General features: G+C 40.6%; 1 protein-coding gene across 1 annotated transcript in view; it reads right to left on the minus strand.

Annotated features, from left to right (window-relative positions):
* nlgn1 (neuroligin 1) overlaps window positions 1-15,641 on the minus strand; it is a 266,100-nt gene extending 250,459 nt beyond the window's left edge. Inside the window, exon 1 of the mRNA XM_030727247.1 lies at window positions 15,281-15,641. Within this exon, the coding sequence (XP_030583107.1) occupies window positions 15,281-15,386 (106 nt within the window). The 5' untranslated portion in view covers window positions 15,387-15,641. The remainder of the gene's footprint in view (window positions 1-15,280) is intronic.
* Between the last annotated feature and the right edge of the window lie 2,386 nt (window positions 15,642-18,027).

Raw genomic sequence — 18,027 nt, forward strand, 5'->3', positions numbered from 1 at the left:
CTGTACAATGGTATCTAAAAAAATGTAAAAGGCAAGCTTCAGAGTCCTCCTTGTTAGCAAAACATTTCCAATATTGTCACCAGGAAGGGCTTTTTAACATCTGACATTTGGTTAACTGGCCCTTTACAGGCTCATAATTTTATTTTGAGAGGCTGTTAGAACAGGTTTGCATGCTTTCAAAACACAAATTTGTATACTATATATTGCTACAGGACATATTTCACCCACAATGTCTAAAACTCTTCATTTTGGCTCCTGTTTCCTCTTCCCAGAATATCGTCAGGTCACCAACATGACAACATTTATTACATACATTGTTGACTATAAGCCTTTTAGCTTTAGCCTCATGTGGCTTCAAACTTTCTCCTTTTACATGTGAATAGAGCCAAAATCACAGAACAGCTATTTTGTAACATATTCAGCACTTAGAGAATGCAGACACCTCAGTTTCCAAGGTAAACATATATTGTACGATTGTACAATAACAATTTAGACACAACCATTTGCAGATATGAGATTTATTGTCTTCTTGCTGTTTAGTAAAGGAACGAGGATATGTATTCTCTGAATTACCGATAAGCAAGAAACTGATGTCTCCAACAGCTTTGATAAAGCTGGTTCTGTTGCTATGTGCACAGCCATCAAATCTTAGGGGCAAAACTTTAAAATACTGAATGCTGTTTTACGAGTAGTAAGCTGAGTAAATGACAGCCCACATAAGACTATTATCAGCTTTCAGAGAGAATATATCAAAAACGTTGGCACATTAAAATTTCTGGCAAAATATCTGGTTGTGCTTTCTGAGTCCCAGCAGTGCAAAGACATTCTGCCAGTTTTCAGTCTTTATTATTAACCACATCATACTTGATTCTGCTTTGGATTTTAGTTCATTTTTTTGTTTGCCCCATCAAGTACTCTAGATTTATTTCTTTGCTTTACTTAATAATTTATTTTACTCTAATCTGTTTGGAAAGCAGCTTGTTGTGTGGCATTATTCAGTAAGTCATTCTGGCACATGTCGTTTACAAAATGGCATTGTATTAAATTAGTACTGATGACTATCACAGTATTTGTAGATAATTGGGTTAGTTACATTTCAAAACACACCTGGAAGCAGAAGCACAAGGATCACCCTAATCAAATCTTCTGTAGATTAATGTATTCCAGGTACTGATTACCCATTTATCCATCCATCCATCCATCCATCCATCCATCCATCCATCCATCCATCCATCCATCCATCCATCCATCCATCCATCCATCCATCCATCCATCCATCCTCTTCCACTTATCAGGGGCTGGGTCACGGGGGCAGCAGCCTAAGCAGAGAAACCCAGACTTCCCTCTCCCCAGCCACTTCCTCCAGCTTATCTGAGGGAACACTGAGGCATTCCCAGGTCAACCAAGAGATATAATCTCTCCAGCATGCCCCATGTCTGCCCTGGGGCCTCTTCCCAATAGGACATGCCTGGAACACCTCACTCAAGAAGCGCCCAGGAAGTATCCAAGTCAGATGCCTGAACCATCTCAACTGGCTCCTTTCGATGTGGAGAAGTAACAGCACCATACTGAGCCCCTCTAGAATAACTGCACTCCTTACCCTATCTCTAAAGGAGAACCCAGCCACCCTTCAGAGGAAGCTCATTTCCACCACTTGTACCTCCAATCTCGTTCTTTTAGTCCCTACCCAAAGCTTGTGGCCATAGGTGAGGGTAGGGATGTAGATCAACAGTTTCACTTATATGCTCAGCTCTCTTTACTACAACAGACGAGTGCAGCATCTGCTGCGAGGTGCTAATTCTCGTACCTGCCGTTTCATACTCGGCTACAAACCACTCCAGTGTGAGCTGGAGGCCACCACCTGATGAAGCCAACAAGACCACAGCATCTGCAAAAAGCAGAGATGAGATTCTGAGGCCACCAAGGCGAAAGCCTTCTGCCAATTGGCTATGCCTAAAAACTCTGTCCATAAAAATTATGAATAGAATCGGTGACAGTGGGCAGCCCTGGCAGAGTCCAACACCCACTGAAAACAAGTCCAACTCATTGCTGGCAATGTGGACCAAGCTCTTCCTGCAGTTATACGGAGACTGAATGGCCCATAACAACAAGCCAGACACCCCACACTCCCACAGTACCCCCGCAACAGGATGCCCCGAGGTAGCTTAATGTCTTCTCCAGATCCAAAAAAAAACACATATGGGCAAACTCCCATGCACACTCGAATATCCTCAAGAGGAAAAAGAGCTGGTCCAGCGTTCCGTGACCAGGATAAAAACTGTATTGTTCCTCTGAGGTTCTACTAAAGGACAAACTGTCCTTTCCAGCACTCTGGCATAGACCTTCCTGGGGAGGCTGAGTAGTTTGATCCCTGAATAATCGAAGCACACCCTCCGGCCCCCCTTATTAAAGATGGGAACCACTACCCTAGTCTGACAATCCAGTGGCACTGCCCCAGATCTCCACATGATGTCACAGAGAAGTGTCAACAAGAGAGCCCTACAACCTCTAGAGCCTTCAGAAACTGAGGGTAAATCTCACCTACCCCAGGGCCTTGCCACCAAAGAGTTTTTTTAACTACCTCAGTCACTCTGCTTCCTCTACAGACCTGCAACCTATGGTTTCCTGGTGCAACATGCACTTATGGACATCCTTATGTTTGAACATGGTGTTTGATATGGACCAACTGCGGTTTGTACAGAAGTCCAAAAGCAGAACACCCCTTGGGTACAGATCAGGCAGGCCCTTCCTCACAATCATGCCCCTCGAGGTTGTTGCCCATGTGAGCTTTGACGTCTCCCAGTGGGATGACTGAGTCACCGGATGGCGCACCCTCGAGCATCCCACCCAGCAACTCCAAGAAGGCTGGATACTCTGAACTGTTATACGGCGCATAAGCATAAACAACACACTGCATTATTTGCACTGGACTATTTGCACTGTAATATGCACCCCACACCCTCTCCCACAACATACCCTGTTTTGAGTGTATATATATATTATATATTTGTTACATTTTTAGTGTATGTATTTTTTTACATTTTATATTATATTTTATTTTGACAGTATTTTGTTAATTATTCTACTTTAATTTTATCTTAGTGTATATTCTGAGCATACCTTGATTATATTCTGTTATACCAGTTCCCTGGCCCGAAGGTGCAGGGAAGTCGCCAGTGAAAACTCCGACATTAAGGCAGCAAGCTGAAAGGATACCCACTCCAGCCCACTGCCTCTCACCGAAGGGAAGTCCAGAGTGGAAAAGAATCCAGTCCCTCTCCAGGAAACTGGTTGCAGATCCCAGACCATGCGTTGAGGTGAGCCCAACAATATCTCGCCAGTATCTCTCAACCTCACGCACTAGTTCAGGCTCCTTCCCCACCAGACAGGTGGCATTCCATGTCCCAGTAGCTGGGGATTGGTTCGCCAGAGCCTCCTCCTTCTGCCGCCACCCAACACATATTGCACCCAACCCCTATGTTACCTCCTGCCCATGTCCCCTCTTCAGGGTGCACCCGGCCAGGTCCCACATTCTAAGGCCCGGCCACCAGGGGCTGTCCTTCGAGCACCCTCCCCAGGCCTGGCTCCAGGGTGGACTGTTCCCTTGATCGTTCTTCCATAAGGATTGTTAAAATTACTCTTCATCTGGCCCCTCACCAGATGATGGTATTAATTAATACTTGTTTATATCTGGCCCTACTCCTACTCTTGGCCGTGCATGTGGTCATTTCAGTAGGAAACTTGTACGGTGCACAAAATTGATTTTATTGAAAATTCAACCTGTTCTAGAATCACTATTAACTCTTTTTTTTAAAAGAAGGTCTTCATCTTAATAAGCAGGGAGAAAATTTACTCATCCAACTTCCCATACAGAATTCAGTCTTACTATGACTGACTGTTTACAAGTTACACGTGTCTCTGGAATTATCCTATTTTCTTCCAATACAATTGATCCTAGCCCCCCCTGCTGGCACCCAGTTTCATCACCTCCTCTGCCCGTTTTTCCCATTCGAATTTTGACTGCTGCTTCATACTTAGATTGCAAGACCTGCAGTCACTTTTGCAGGGGAGTGAATCATCACAATCTTCAACAATCTAAGCCATAGCATTAAAACTGTCAGTATGGCCATGGTGAATACGAGATCATTCATTTATAAAAACTTTATATTAAATGGCTTTTTTTTGCTCTCGTGGATCAGACATATTCCATGTGATTGAGATCTGGTGAGTCCAGCTCTTTTTCTGAACCTCTGCCTGATAAATGTGGCTTTATTAATTCTCTCAGGTTAACCGGCAGGAGAGGGGGGCCTGGCTTTAGTCTGTAAGTATAATTTTTCCTGCCACCTAGTGAAAGATTACTCTCTGTAATTTTGAACTGCAACTATTTGAACTTGTACAGCCTCAGAAAACACCTTGTGCCCTGTTAATATTGCCCCCCTAAATCTAGCAGTGATTATATCCAAGAGTTGTCTGAATTTTTAACTGAAATTGTGCCTAAATATGACAACATTTTAATTATTGGCTATTTTAATACTCACGTTTGTTGTCCTTGAAAGCCAATTATTAACGATTTTCTAAATCTTATAGAGTCTTTTAACACTGAAGTTAGTCGCTGGACCTACTCATGAGCTGGGCCACACACTTGACTCTGTTCCATCGCTTTGACATATCTGTGTGCATCTGCAATGCTGAGGATGCTACTTTCTCATGCCTGTCATTTTTTAAATCAATATCCCTGAGGAAAGGGGCACATCCTGTACTCATGCTCCACTCTCTTGCCTAATCACATTGACTACTGCTGACCAGTTTGCTATAGCCTACAGAGGCTCTCTGCTGAACTGTCAAGCTCTTCCCCACCTTACGTACATGCAGAAGAATCCTTAAATTCTTTTAATAATGTTTTCACTGCTATCCGCGATTCTCTTGCTCCGTTGAGATCATACCACCTTAAATTAAAACATCAGCCTTGGCTAAATGAGTCTACTCGGGCACTCGAGAGCAGAAAGGAAGTGGAAAATAGAAAAATTGCAAATGTCTTAAGAAATTTTAAGAAATTCTCTAAATAAATATCAGGAGGCTGTCAAGGCCTCAAGAAACAAATACTTTTCTGATTTGATTTCTTCTCACTCCTGCAGACTGTGAATCCTCTTCAGTACAATCAATTCTGTTCTTAACCCTACCTCAATCTTTCCAAGTATAACCAGTTTCACTTCTATTGTTGACATGTTAAAGCTTCTACATGTAATTCAGACATTATTTCCTATCATTGGTTTAAAAAAGTTGTAACTGGCCATCAGTTTTAACAATTATATCCATCAAACTGGAAACCAATCTCTACCCTTCTTCTTCTATCTGAAGTATTAGAGAAACTGTTTTTCAGCCATTGCAGTCCTTCATACATAACACTGGTGAGGTTTCTCAGTCTGGCTTTAAATTCCATCACAGCACATAATCTGCTTTTTTAACAGTTTTTAATGAGCTTTTATGTATTACTGATGCTGGTAACTCTGCTGTACCTGTACTACAGCATCTTAGCACTGAAATGTATACAGTGGACCACAAAATCTTGATCTCACATCTTGAGCAATGAAATGGTTCCAATCGTATTTGACTAATAGGTCTTCTTCTTTCACTTAATCTTTAGTGTGCCTCAAGAAGATTTTTTGTCCATTATGTTTACTACCACTTGAGTCTATATTTTAAAAAAAACATCATGTTGCGTACCACTTTTATGCTGATGATACCCAGATATACCTGCCTCTTAAACCGGGCGCCAACTCCTCTGCAAATTCATTAACCTGCTGTCGAGCTGAGGTTAAAACCTAATGAGAATAAAACTCATGGACAGACAATTTCACTTTCCATTACCACCTCAGATCTTGAGCCTGTGACCTGCAAACCTCAGGTAAAAAAAATCTTGGTGTTATTTTTGATTCCTTTCTTACATTTGACTCCCAGATCAAATCCGTTAAATCTAGCTTTCTTCAATTACGATTTTAACTGAAGTCTTTCTATCAACAACTTAGAGAAAGTCATTCATGCTGTATTATATCCAGACTATTTTACAGCAGTTCGTTATATACGGACTGAGCTCCTGACAGACACACAGAAGTGTTATCATATTTCAGGATTCTTAAATCATTGCGCTGGTTTTCTATGAAGTACAGGATCAATTTCAAAATATTGTTTTTCAAATATAAATGGTTGCATGGACCTCCTCAAATGTTGTCTATCAGATCTTTAGCAATTTTATGGCCCATGCCGCTTAATTAGGTCCACTGATCAGCATCTTCTAGTTATTCCAAATTCCTGACTGGCTTGCGTAAGTGACCATGACTTTTCAGTCACATCGCCAAAACTCTGGAACCATCTCCTTCTTAAATTAGGTCATCTTCCTCTCTAACAGTCTTCAAATCCCAACTGAAAACAGGCCTCTTCTCATTTGCCTTTTCAGCATCAGATTAGTTTCAGTTTGTGATTGTCCCCAGTGCATCTTTTTTACTATTATTTTACTTTTTAGTTTTATTTACTGTTATAATTTTTTATTGTATTACCTTATTTGTAATTTATTAAATAATTAAATTTTTTGTTCTTAAATCACTTGTATTTTTTCTTTAATAATTATACTTATTGTGCAGCACTTTGGTCAGTGTCTGTTGTGCTTAAGTGAGCTTTGTGTTGTATAAATAAATTAACTTGACCAAAGAATATAGTGTTTCCATGCATTCAGCATTGTTTTAAGAATCTTATGCAACTATCCTTCAACTTTAGCCCACAAGAAATTGTATAAAATTATTTTGTAAAGTTGTATTACAGAGAGAAACATATATAGATCATACAGTTGTCCTCAGCTACTGTGACAGCTAAATCACATCTTACTTGTCAAAGTACAACTGCTAGCAAACAATTCTTGGTGTTGGTAAGAAAAAACAATAACAAACAAACAAAAAAAAAGCATCCATTCCATACAAGAATTTAACTTGAACTAAAGCTGGAAATTGGAAATTAGAAATATACTGCATTTAGTCAGAGTAATCCAGTTATGAAAGTTGTGCATTCCTGTTTCCAAGAAATTAAAAAAGGAAAGGTGTAGTCATGACAATACAGTTTATTTTGTTTGATCTTACAAGTGTCTCTCTGTTAAACAAAGCTTTAATTTTGTTCCAGTATTGACCTACAAACCTAACCCTCATCTTAGCTAGCTGTAGGTAGTGCACACTTTGCATTTGTTTGCCTCTTTTCTGCACAAGAATTATGGAGGCTCATTTGGCAATTACACGTCAAAGTTTGGAGTGCATTTTGAGTCACTACATAGACTTTGCTTGTGCCATGCAAACGCACCTCACAAAATAAAGACAAGAAGGTAAATCTTCTAAATCACTTGAGGTATCTGTATTTCTCTTGTTTTTAAATTTAGCTCAGGGTAAGTTGAAAGTTTGGTTAGGCTGGGCTAGAAATGGGAAGCCCACAACACACCGAGGATCTGGTATAGCTTGTGTCAAAGCACGGCCGACAAATACTTATCGGACAAGACAGAACTTCAGATTCTCCTGACACATACACCTATACCCTAATCTGCAGATTCATCTGGACAGAAAATAAAACACACACCCACGCATGCACACACACACCCAAACACACACAGAAGTAGAACACTAACACAAGAAGAAATTCCAGTGTGGAGAAGTTAAGTTGTGAGTGGAGGTGACAGAGCCCCTCAAGGGAAACCCAAACACAAGAAGGGCCATGCCTATTTCTGCCTTCTACTCAGCCTTCCACTCTGTTTGTGTGTCTATGTGTGCATGCCACCTCCCAAAGGATCTTCCCTCAACGACTACAAAACTAGGACAAAGCCTGAGGAATAAGAGGAAAAAATAAGAGACACAAGCAAGAGAAAAGGACATAAGAGGAAAGTGAGATGGTGGAGGGTGAAAAGGTCAAGTCGGATAGAGACAGAGACAGACACAAGGGAAAAAGCCAACCTGTGCAGAGGGAAATCAAGACGGATGGAAAGAGACACAAGAAGAACAGGGAAATGAAGGAAACAGGGAGTTGTGGGAAGAAAATGGTGAAAAATTCACAATGTGTGAAGTTCACTGAATCTTGACAAAATTCACATCTACAGTGGAGCTTCTATTCTAAACCCCTCTGGAGTTACGGCAGCAGACAGAAATTTCAGAACAATGCAACATGTTAAAATATTTTGAGAACTACTTGAGATATTAAACAGTGTGTACATGTGCTGGGGAAGCGGGGCCTAGTTTGCAGTTTAAATTTAAGTTTAAAGAGCGAAATTCAATGTAAGAAAGTAAAAGGGAAAAACCGCCACCGTACCCCCCCCCCCCCCCCCCCCCCCCCCCCCCCCCCCCCCCCTGTGAAACTGATTCTAGACCAAGACCAAATACTAAATACAGTATTATTTAGCATAGAGACAGACTACAGGACATTATTATATTACTACCTCAGCTGTGGAGGATGTAGCGATGGAATATCATGCTGTCTACAAGTGTTGGTGGTTTTGGTTGTTGTTCTTGTTTGTTTTTAGCCTTTTTTATAGTTAACTGAGTACGTTCTGAAGAATTTGGCATGTGCCATATTAATTTTCACATTAGTGCATAGCTAATTTAAAGAGGGCAAATCTCAAAACTACATTGTAAAAAATTACCTTGTTCAATTACATTAGCAGCATTAAACTGTAATTTTAAAGTGTACCTATTGGGATCTATGACAGCAGTTTCCTATGACAGTATTGTGCTGTTTAGAGCACGACTTTTACAGTATATCATTTCTGATTGCTTTCATTCTGTTTATACCAAAAAGATTAACATTTTATTATCATTAAATATAACTGCATGTCCTCATCCTGAATCAGTTTCCTGTCTTTCTTAAACTATGACTTGGTAATGCCTCTACCCTTTGGAATGCACAATCAAAGCTGTTGTACTCAGTATTCTAACAATCACGATGTAGTTCAACAAAAACTGGATGTGATTTTTGCTACAGGAGTTTCACAATAGTAACTACATCTGTTACTATTACACTGTTCTCAAGCGCACAAGCTCTGGAAATCACAGCGAACATCCTCACCAATTAAAGTCTAAACCCCAAATAACTTAAATAACCATCCCAAAATTTTAAATGAATAATTCTGACATAAGCATTAACATCCCCACAAGTCCTGTGTTGACCAAAAGGGTAAAAAAAATAAAAATACAAACGCCCAAATAGGTGGTGTGGTGGTAAGCACGACTGGTCCTGGGTTCAAATCCAGTCTGGGGCCTTTCTATGTGGAGTTTGTAGGTTCTCCCCCTGTCTGTGTGGGTTAACTGGTGATTCTAAACTGACCATCGGTGTGAATGTGAGCGTGAGTGGTTGTCTGTTGTCTCTCTGTTAGCCCTGCGATGGACTGGTGAGCATAAAGCACAACCATAACACAGTCACTCTCTTCTATTGGCCATCTAACCACTGGCCAAAAACATACTAGTTTTATATGGTTTACAAAGCATGGACAGCTAGATTAATTACACAGTAACTAATAATAGCAATCTGAATAAAACACTGATAAAATGCTCTATTAAGATTGCAAGTTGATCATTTAAAATCAAGGGAATTTAAACTCTGACAGATCCAACACTGTCAGTGCTGATGTTTAATGCTGCATTTTGTCAGTAGCTGGTAAAATGTCGTACACAATGACATTTTAAGACACAACAAAGCGACAGCCTCACCTCACGCTGTTAAAGAAAACAACACCTTCAATATCCTGACACCGTTCTGTGCTTATACTGCCAGCATGTGGGTTTAATACATTTGCTGTTATGAATTGAAATCTAATAATTTGTGTTAAATAATATTAGCTTCACCACCTCTCATCTGCTTCCACATCGGTTTGTGCTTGTAGCCATAATGTCTTTTGACAACCCACACAGTTGAGTCAGCTCCGTGTTTAGGTGAAGAGGGGAGTAGAAAAATATGGAACAGTCAGTAAGAAATGAAAAGTTATTGTCCAACACTGTCCTTTTCAATCTGCATTTGTATAGTTCTGCATTATATTTTGGGGGATGCAATCAGTTACATCGTAGCGAGATGGACAGCAAACAAAAATATTCAAAAGACATGCTGCAAAGCAAACACACAACATTTCATCTTTTATTCCAAGTAACAACATATTTTGCTTTTTGGGAAATCCTTTTTAATAATAATCTGTAGATTTATTTCTTCTTTATCCAAAAAGGTAAAAAAAAAAAATGCAAATGTACCTTTTCCCAGAGTTGGCATTCACCGGGCTATTTTTTGTGCATTAAAAGAGCATTTCTCCCAAATGTACAGAGGCGCGGTCCCCCATAGCCATAAATGTATCTGACTCATGCATCAGGATGAGTTTTGCTTAACCTAAGTCTGAAATTCCATAATTGAATTTCAAGCCACTCATATTCATTTATTTCATTTTCAGAAATGAATTGTGAATGCATGCCGTAGAGAGTGAAGACCAACCGCAGAGCTGCTACCTCTGATCTCAACACAGAAACCACCATCCCAGCATGTGAAAGCTTAATGGCCGTACTCAATCCCAGAGACATCAAAAAGCCCCACTTTTAACTACAGAAGATTTCTTTGAACCTGCATGACACAGGACGGTACAATAGTCCTTATGTGGACAAAGAGATGAGTCCCACAGCAATTACACTCTGTATTCTTCACGTTCACCGCTGCCCTATTGCTGGGCTCGTCTCACTTTGTTTTTTCTTTTTTCCGTCTTCCTAATATCACCCCATATCTTCCTCACTAATACAACCACGTGTCTTCATCACTTTCCAAGTGCTAGCGTTCTTCTGATCACCTCTTTAACAGTTTTAATTTGTTCATTTTGTCCATGCAGAGTCGTTAGCAAAAGCACGTCTGAATTTTACAATGCCCAAGAGTATGAGACAAACTATTAATTAATTGAAACAGAAAATATACAGTATACATGTAATATGGTTTGTTTTGTGCACCACAAAACACATCATGTATCTAGATCTGTCGGTAACTGTGCAGGTATTGATCTGTATATGTTCAAGCTATTGGAAACATTGTAATATTAAGCTCCAAATTTCCCACATGCTCACTATAATCTTGCACCTGACAGTTGTCCCTTGGAAAAAAAAAATGTCTTTATCATGTCAGAGCTAAAATGCTCTTTTCATCACAAAACAGTTGTGGTTTATTGCCTGTCGATATGCCCTTTTTATGAAGACAAAACACTTGATTTGATTAATAATACCCATTTCCTGAAAATGTATTTCTTCCTATCCAAACATGTTGAAAAATCCATCACTGTGGCTGCACACATCTAGCCGTGAAATTACCCAGTCACTCACCATAATCTATCCACTCACCCCACGCACCACTGACCACACTTTGCACTACTGTGTCACTGATAATGACTGAAGTTCTAAAAGTATCCACCAAAATAGCTTTTGCCTCTTTACAGTAAACCTCCGCCACCATCAGGCCCTACGTACGATTATTAGGAAAAAACTTACCTGATGCTATAGAACTGATATCCTGGCCTGAGCGGCATTTCTAGTGACTCAACTATTGCACACATTAAATGTAACATCTGAATAAATGAAGCCTTGCACACGAAGCATACCACCGCTGATACATGTGCATAAGTCCTGAAAGATGAAATATTTGCGACACATTTTAATAGTTTCTGCCTAGAAATATTCATCTGAAAAAGCAAAGACTTCAATAGGATGTGTGTGTGGCCAGCATCAGAAGCAAGGCACACTTTGGTATTCAAACCAGGCTCAGTGGCCCAGCACAGTCGTGCATAGAGAACTATTGCCGGACAAGGATGTCAATATTGGATGATACCATAAAGCCCTGGATCACCCTTCTTCCCCTTCAATGCCCGAGGTTTGGAAATTCTTATTATGTTCAATATGATTGCAAATACATTTCAAGATGGTTAACATTATGGGAAATGCATTCTTATGACAAACTATAGCAGAGATACAGTTAGGGCAGATACATTTGGTAAATGTAAATTACAGGCCAGTAGCAGAAGACAGAGCAGTACCCTGCATGAAAAATGGATGCCCCTCCACCCCTCAGACTTCAGTCTACAAGTGGGTCACATTACTTCCATGTTTATACTGATGGCTCACATAAAAAGTAAATAGTGAAGTGTAAAGTCTTGGAATAATGAACGGGCATAGATCACACTTAGATAAAGAGAGAGTGAAATTACCTGAATTCTAATAGCTTCTTGTAGGGCCACAGAGATTTCACTAAACTCAAACTAACCATCTATTTAGATGGATTCTTCAGATCAGCTGATATCTGTGGTCTTATCTCTTTACATAAAACCTTATTTAGGAAAACAAGAAATCAACTGATAAACTTCTCTTTTCTGGACTGAGACATTCTGCTTTAGATTATGTAATGTTGATGAACACCTCAGTCTCTAACAAGTTCTACTTCATTTACCGATAAGATTTAATAATATCTCAGATTTAATATTATTATGATCTGGTGAATAAGTGTCACTTTTCAGTCTCCAAAGATTGCTTCTTCCAATCTGTGTGTTTTACTAAAATTTCACTTTTATTCATTAAATTAATTTGGACCTTCCTTTGAAAGGTTTTAATTCTGCAGATCACAGAGTATTGTGTCACTTTTACTCAGGGATTTTTCGATTGAATATCCAAAACAAAGTTTCTTTTTGCACACAAATAAACAGGCCAGACAAGTCTTGTATCTTCTGAGAGACTATTTTCTTTTTAAAAAATAGATAAACAATATTTCTAGTAAACAAACTTGCATCGTTTTATGTTGACGCACATGCTGATTTTTTTTTTTTTAACTTTGTGATACTGTACAAAAGAATAAACAAATAAGTGGCTCACATCCTTTAATCCTAATTTGAGTCAAATTCATTTTAATTACCTTCAGGTTCTGTAAGCAACTGAAGGCTGGACTACCTGCACAGACCTGTCCCTAATGTAGTGCATAAAGGTCTTTAAACTGTAACTAAGGCTCCATAACATTTCATAAGTATAAATAATTATTGTTGTAGCAAAAGCAAAGCAGCTTCTACTGTAACTAATGTCCATTCCTTCCATCTTGTTCTTCTTTTTCTGTGGGATACATTGTTTCACACCTATTGTCTCTTTACTGTCAAAATCCACGGGGGGGGGGGGGGGGGGGGGGGGGGTGTCTCGGTTCTGAATGATGGTTTTCAATGATGTGTGAATAATATGTGAGCTTCTATAATCTGTCAGAGCATTTCCCTTTTGTGTTTGTGTGTGTGCGACATGTTAGAAGAACAGCAGTGAGTTGCACATGTGTCTATTTAGTGAGAAGAAAGGAAATATACAATAAGCCATAATGCTGACTGCTGCCAGAACAATAACATTAACACCCAGAACTTATCAAGGACACTGCCCCCACTCCCCCCCCTCTCTCTCATGCTCTCTCTCTCTTTGCTGTCTTACTGTCTCTCTCTCACTCTCTCTGACACAGAAATGGCTATACACAAAAAAAGTGCACACATGCACACACAGCCAGGAAGGGAGAGGCTAAGAGAGAACGACAGTGAGGAGGTGGAGGACATTATCTTGATGAAACAGTGCTTGATACAGTAGCCAGAGCCAACCAGAACATAGCTCTCCTTTCTTTTAATGGAGATTACACAGTCAAGGTCCAGCCTGAGCTCATCTTATTTAACACTGCATACAACTACATCATTGTGAGTGTGCGTAAGTGTGTGTGTGTGTGTGTTTGTGACAGTCTGTCTGATCTAATATGCTGCTATCTTGCTACACATCAACCATAATGACTGCACACCTCCTGACCTCTGATATGGCAGCCAATCAAATCTCGCACTATTGCTGACCAACGAGGGCACACATCAGTCCTGGGGGATGTGGTGCAACACAGCTCACATCAATCCACCATCACAAGGTCTACAAATTACTTGTCTTATTCAGGGTTTTGGATGCAAGCATGTTGCTGTTGAGTGTGTCAGAGGGTCTTTACACGATCTGGCAAATGTGACAAAGTCTTCCCCGCTCTGTGCACTTATACTTTCTGTAACGTTTTAGGCGTGTTCAGTCAGAATACTGTTTCTGACATCTCGGTTTCCTCCAAAGGTTTATTTTTAAATTGGTCCTAAATTCACTTTCAGGTAGTGTTTAAAAAGGTCTCGTCTCTCAGCTTTAGCATTCTAAAAACCAGCAGATGCCCCGAGTCAAGACCTGAATAATTTGTAGACCTTGATTTCATGTCTCTCTCTTTCTCTCTCTCTTTCTCTCTCTCTTTCTCTCTCTCTCTCTCTCTCTCTCTCTCACACACACACACACACACACACACACACACACACACACACACACACACACACACCACACACACACAGCTCTTCTTTTTCTTCCTGTTTGCAGGATGTTCTTCTTTCTATGGCATTGTATAGGTTGGAGTCAGATCATACATACCTCCTTGTCTACATATTTTCTTGCCCGGTTTCCTGGCACATTCCTTGGATATTCTTTTGACTGTAAAATGAATAGAAAACTAAAGAATAACATGGAGCCCCTGGACGCGGAGTGCACACAGGAGCTGGCATGCACACGCACACATGAACACTCACGCAGCGCTGATTGACTGAAAAAGACTTAGAGAGGAAGGAAGGGAGAAATAAAGACGGGGGGATGAATAACACCAGCTCAATCAGACCAGTATTCACTCTATCAGTCGGCCAGCCAGCCAGTCATTCAGTCAGTCAGCCAAATCAATCGGTGATGATCATGACAACGACTGTCTTGTTTAATGAACTGTAGCCATTGTGGATGAGCACAATACGCTATGATGAGCTGCAGACATGAGAGCAGGGAGGAGGAGGGGACCCGCAGAGCAGGGCAAATAAAGAAATGAGGAAAAAGAGGAGCTGAGAGGAGAATTTGTTCAAGTCTGAGAGAATGAACATGGAAGAAAAAATATTGAGGCAGGTGTGGAGTGAAATTAAAAGTGTGCACACTGTTGTCTCTTTCAAACATCACTCTCACACAGTCATGTAGTATTAGCAGTGTCATGCACATTAAACATGCACAAGGTCATGCTTTCCCCTCTACTGACAGACATACAAGGACAGAGACAGAAATTCACTCTCACATAGTAACAACACACCCCAACAACACAATCTTCTCTCTATCAGAAAGTTGTGGGCTTAATTGTCTCTGCCCCACCTCCCTCTGTACCCACAACCATCCTAACCTGGGCCTGCAGGCAAACTCACCATCCTCAGTGGGAACATAGATGTTAAGATAGAGGCAGTCCTCGCTCTGGTCCTGGACGTAGGTGGACACCACGTCGATGCTATTGGTAAACCACACTGGCAGCATGACATCTGGCAGACGGCCCTCGACGATGCTCTGAGGACACACCGGGGCAAAGTGTGTGGCATTTCGAATGTCAGGCCATGATGCTGCTGGCTCAGGTGGTTGAAAGCGGCGTTCGCCGGTCGGCGGAGCGGCATATGGCACGCCCAGAAACTGTATGACGGGACCCAGGATCTCATTGTTCAGCTCTTTTTTGATGCCACGAAGCTTGCCGTTGACTGTGGTTACTACCGGGTCATTCTCATCAAGTTTCTGAGCCAACACAACAGCCGGACACGCCTGCAGAAGCAGCAGTCCCAGCCATATTAGAGTGGACACCCACCAGCCAGCCTTTAAGGAACCTTCTACACCCACGTATCCCATGCTTCTGCTCCCACATGTAGCACTCTGAAGTAGCCGACATCCAATCCTCGACTGTTGCCTCCACTCAAACATGGCTGCCGTCCCTCACGTTTCACTTGTTTGATATTTTTGTCCTGGTCTTTGTTAGTAAAAAATAAAATAAAATAAAAACAAAAAACAGAAAAAACCTCAGTATTTCCTATTTTTGCACTTATGCCATGCAGATGCAAACACAAACACAATCACAAAATTCACATTCATACAAAGGCATAAGTAAATAGGTAACTCGGAGCAGACGAGGGTTGTGGATGCTAATGATCCGTTTTAAAACCAAGGCATTGCAAAGCATCCAGTGGAATCGCAGCAGCCATCAGTTTCCTCCAAGTTGGTGAAAGGAAATCTGGGAAATATTCCTCGCACTATGGAAATATACTCCGCACAACGGACGTGTAAACAATCACTGCGCTGAAGGAGAAAACGCCGAAGATTTCATCTTTAGGCGCCACTTCTCAGAAGATAGACAAGCCAGTTTGTAATGATGGTTTCCATGTTGCCATGTACAGCAGCAGAAGTAGCAATTGTGGCGCAGTGGCTGCAGTAGATACTTGTAGCGTGAAGAGTCCAGTCCAGCGTTTGTCCCCTGCAACACAGTAAACAAGCACTTAGCATTCACACCAAGAAGGCAATAACAATTCTCGACCGGCATCCTTTATACTTAAACATGTTTTCCCTACTGCACAGCAGAGTAGACATGCCATTTAATTTGTCTTATACCCATATGCACAGATGGTTAAAGGAGACAAGATCCTCAACACCAACACTCGAGGTATCTATCAGCATGCATGTGACAAGTTTTAATGTAGAGTTTAATTTGATACCTTACTGACAGTGTGACACTCCATCCCACAGAGTGGAGATGATTTTTGGACAGGCCTATTAACTTGGATGCCAGCAGCAATAAGGCTTACAGTAAAAACCACGGGGCTTTTGAATAAAAGTGGATATTGTGACACGGTTACAGCCAGTGTACCACTTATTATGCCCTTTATGTAGGGAGGCAGGAATTTGGAGGTGGTGAATGGGTGTATATTGAGCCAGGCTTTCATGCAGGTGACTACAGTTTGTGTCATGTCGCAGACCTGATTTTAACATTCCTCAGAAATTTTCCCTGTTTAACCACTCTGTCATTAAAGTGCAAGAAATAAGAAGACCTCACTGTCTGCTGAGATATATGGATGTTAGAAAGCAGCAAATGAAAGAACGTTACCTGCAGACATACAGGAATATTTCTGGCAGGAAATACACATACTTGTGTGTGTGTGTGAGACTGTGACTTTGGCATGCACATGTGTATGCATGCTAAATGTAGAACATGGAGGTATTCATTCATGTGAATGTAGTATGTCATTCATACTAAGGTTTGCTATCTTTCCCCACACTTCTTAGCAGTCAGTGTTCCACCTGGATGAGCTCCCCTTCAATTTCATACACTCATGTAATCCTGTTTAACTGCATGCACACTGCAAACTGTCAGACTGGCTAAAAAAAACGCACAACTGTGTTCTCACTGCAACACCAACATGTTAGACACCTTAAAGGATACATGAGATGACTCCCTAGAGAGAGATGTGAAACTACACAATGTATTATACAATGTAACATACAATACACAGATATGCCAAGAGATATGCAAAAAAAAAAAGATCATGTATACAAATTTAACAGCATGACAACTATATAGAAGAAAGGAGAAAAGGCAAGAAATCAAACTGGGGTGTTGACATAAAGTTCAGTACAGACAGGATGCCTACACTCTCACTTTGTGTGGTTTGTATGTGAAAGGCTGTTTGATCACACAAGGAAGCACAACTGAGTTAACTGGAGAAGCGTGACAATAAGGGAGGTTTAGACCCTGAACCCAAGTGAGCACACAGTCAACAAATATAAGAAGGCTCAGCCAGTCTGGTCAACAGTGAATCTGTAGCATTGTGTGTTTGCAATATAATTTTTATTATTGCAAACATATTTATTTTACTCTTATTTATTATATACAATAATGAAAATGATAACTGTTCTCCAAATGACTGCATTACACTCAGAAATAAAATTTTTCTCCACTGAACGCCCCTCTATGTATTTGTACTCCTTCTGCAGTTGAGTATAGAGGATCAGGGTATCAAGTAGCCATGAAATGAGACTACAGTTCAGTCTGAAGCAGGATTAGATTTAAATCTGCCTGAAATCCATCTCTAAATTAAAAAAAAAGGTTCTTCCCAAGCACAACCATAAAATATTAAATAAT

Source organism: Archocentrus centrarchus, chromosome 4, assembly GCF_007364275.1.
Source record: "Archocentrus centrarchus isolate MPI-CPG fArcCen1 chromosome 4, fArcCen1, whole genome shotgun sequence".
In the NCBI taxonomy this organism is placed as follows: domain Eukaryota; kingdom Metazoa; phylum Chordata; class Actinopteri; order Cichliformes; family Cichlidae; genus Archocentrus; species Archocentrus centrarchus.